This window comes from Miscanthus floridulus, chromosome 2 (assembly GCF_019320115.1).
Source record: "Miscanthus floridulus cultivar M001 chromosome 2, ASM1932011v1, whole genome shotgun sequence".
NCBI classification, from domain to species: Eukaryota; Viridiplantae; Streptophyta; class Magnoliopsida; order Poales; family Poaceae; genus Miscanthus; species Miscanthus floridulus.
This window is the reverse complement of record NC_089581.1, coordinates 133429907-133431783: the sequence shown is the minus strand read 5'-3', so window position 1 is coordinate 133431783 and position 1877 is coordinate 133429907. Positions and strand designations below refer to the sequence as shown.

The following is a 1877-nucleotide window of genomic DNA, read 5'->3' as shown; positions in this document are numbered from 1 at the left end:
TAAACATAATGTTTTTATAGTGGTATTGAAGTGTACTCGGTCAATTTGGTGGGATATATTTCTAAAATCAAGTTATTACACCATTCTGAGATAAAACTTTAAACCTGGTTGTACGAGCTGGCGTACAGATATTGCAACCGCTCCGTGTTCCTCTAGCCACAGAAGGGATGCCAACAAAACTGCTATTTAAAAATAGAAATATAGCGCGCACACGCAAAAAAAAAAAAAAGTAGCAGGAAAAGAAAACCCACAGCAAGGCCGGAAACCGCCGTCGCAGGGGGCTACAAATACAGGAAACCACTCCCCCTCTCTCCCTCCCACTTCCTCGCCTTTCCTCTTCTGCCCCCTCTAATCTCTGGTTTGGACAACCACCAAGCCAGGGAGGAGCAGCCAGGAAGCCAAGGACACCGGAGCACGGGCGCGGCCAGCGAGAACGTCCTCCCGTCCCCTCTCCTCTTCTTCTTCCGAGGTCCAACAGCGAGGCATGGTGGAGAAGGCGAGGACCATGGCGCGCAAGCTAGAGATCCCGCAGTGGAAGCCCGACGGCCTCCTGCCGTCGCCGACGAGCCCGCTGGACCGCGCGTCGCCCCGCGGGTGGCGCCACCGCGACGCCGTCGGAGGCGTCGGGCTCGGGATCCTCGCGGCGCTGGAGGCCGAGGGCCCGCATCAGCCCGCCGCGTTGGCGGTGCCGAGGGTGTCCATCCCGCGGCGCGCGGCGCGGCTGGAGGTGTCGGAGCTCGGGTGCAGCGGGCGGTGCGCCACCAGCCTGTGCGGCGGCAGAGGCTGCGGCCCGGCGTCCGCCCGGCCCGGCGGCGTTGGCGGCGCGGCGTTCCGCGTGGCGGAGTTCCTGTCGTGCTGCGACATGTGCCGGCGGCCGCTGGACGGGAAGGACATCTTCATGTACCGCGGCGAGCGCGCCTTCTGCAGCATGGAGTGCCGGTACCACGCCATCGTGAGCGACGAGTTCCAGGAGGAGAAGGAGCGGAAGCGCCGCGCCGCCGCCATGTCGTCGGCCGCGGCCGACGTGCCCAAGAAGTCTGCCGCGGCGGAGATGGCCGGGGCGCCGTGCAACGGCGGCGGGCAGATCTTCTTCACCACCGGCATCGTCGCCGCCTGATGGGCGGACGGACGGACGGACGGATCCATCTTCTAGTCTAGTGATCACAAAAAAATCCAGCTAGAGGAACCGGCGGCCGCTGTAACATAAACATGACAAGAAAAAAAAACTACAAAAAAAAACAAGAAGAGAAATAAGGGTGCGTGGGTGGGTGGGTGTGTTTGTGTAGAGAAATGGGTGGGGGAAATTTTGTTCTTCCTCTCCTCTTTGCTAGAGGAGGCAGGGGGAGATCATGACGATGATGATGCGCGAGATGAGATGTGTTTTGTGGCAGCAGGAGGGGAAGGGGAGGGATGATGACAAAATTTTCCAAGGATTGTTGCTTCCCTTTTGTTTCTCCTCTGCTCTGCCAAAGGAATAACATTTTCTGCCCTCTGTTCAAGTTCAATCCGTCCCTCTATCTACGAGTATTTGATGAATCGTCTTGCGCTTCCTTTCCGGTTGTACGCTTTGTACCACTTGATGACGAGCTGAGCCTTTGCTCAGATGGTAAAAGAACTGAAAAAGTGCCTTGCTCAGGTGGTGCTCTGCTCATCAAGAAACCAGTCCAAAAATGTTCATCAAGAGTACGAGTACAAAACAAAAGTGCCCTGGTGCTCTGCTCATCAAGAAACTTGGTCCAAAAAATGTTGATGAAGAATACTACTACTTGTTCAAAGAAACCGATTTCAGAGGGCAGAGATACCGACGAGGATGCCCGTTCCTGGGTTCTCTTCTCCTGGATGCCCAAACAGTCAACACAAAGAAACAGAGAGCTGCC

At 56.6% G+C, this 1877-nt stretch overlaps 1 protein-coding gene across 1 annotated transcript; it reads left to right on the top strand.

Moving 5' to 3' along the window:
- Positions 1-307: 307 nt before the first annotated feature.
- LOC136539736 (FCS-Like Zinc finger 13-like) lies at positions 308-1505 on the top strand. The gene has a single exon (XM_066531708.1). It carries the CDS (start codon positions 485-487, stop codon positions 1115-1117), a length of 633 nt encoding a protein of 210 aa, XP_066387805.1. The 5' UTR covers positions 308-484; the 3' UTR covers positions 1118-1505.
- Positions 1506-1877: the final 372 nt, after the last annotated feature.

Coding starts and splice junctions, on each gene's coding strand:
- LOC136539736 (XM_066531708.1), top strand. CDS start 485: ATGGTGGAGAAGGCGAGGACCATGGCGCGCAAGCTAGAGATCCCGCAG.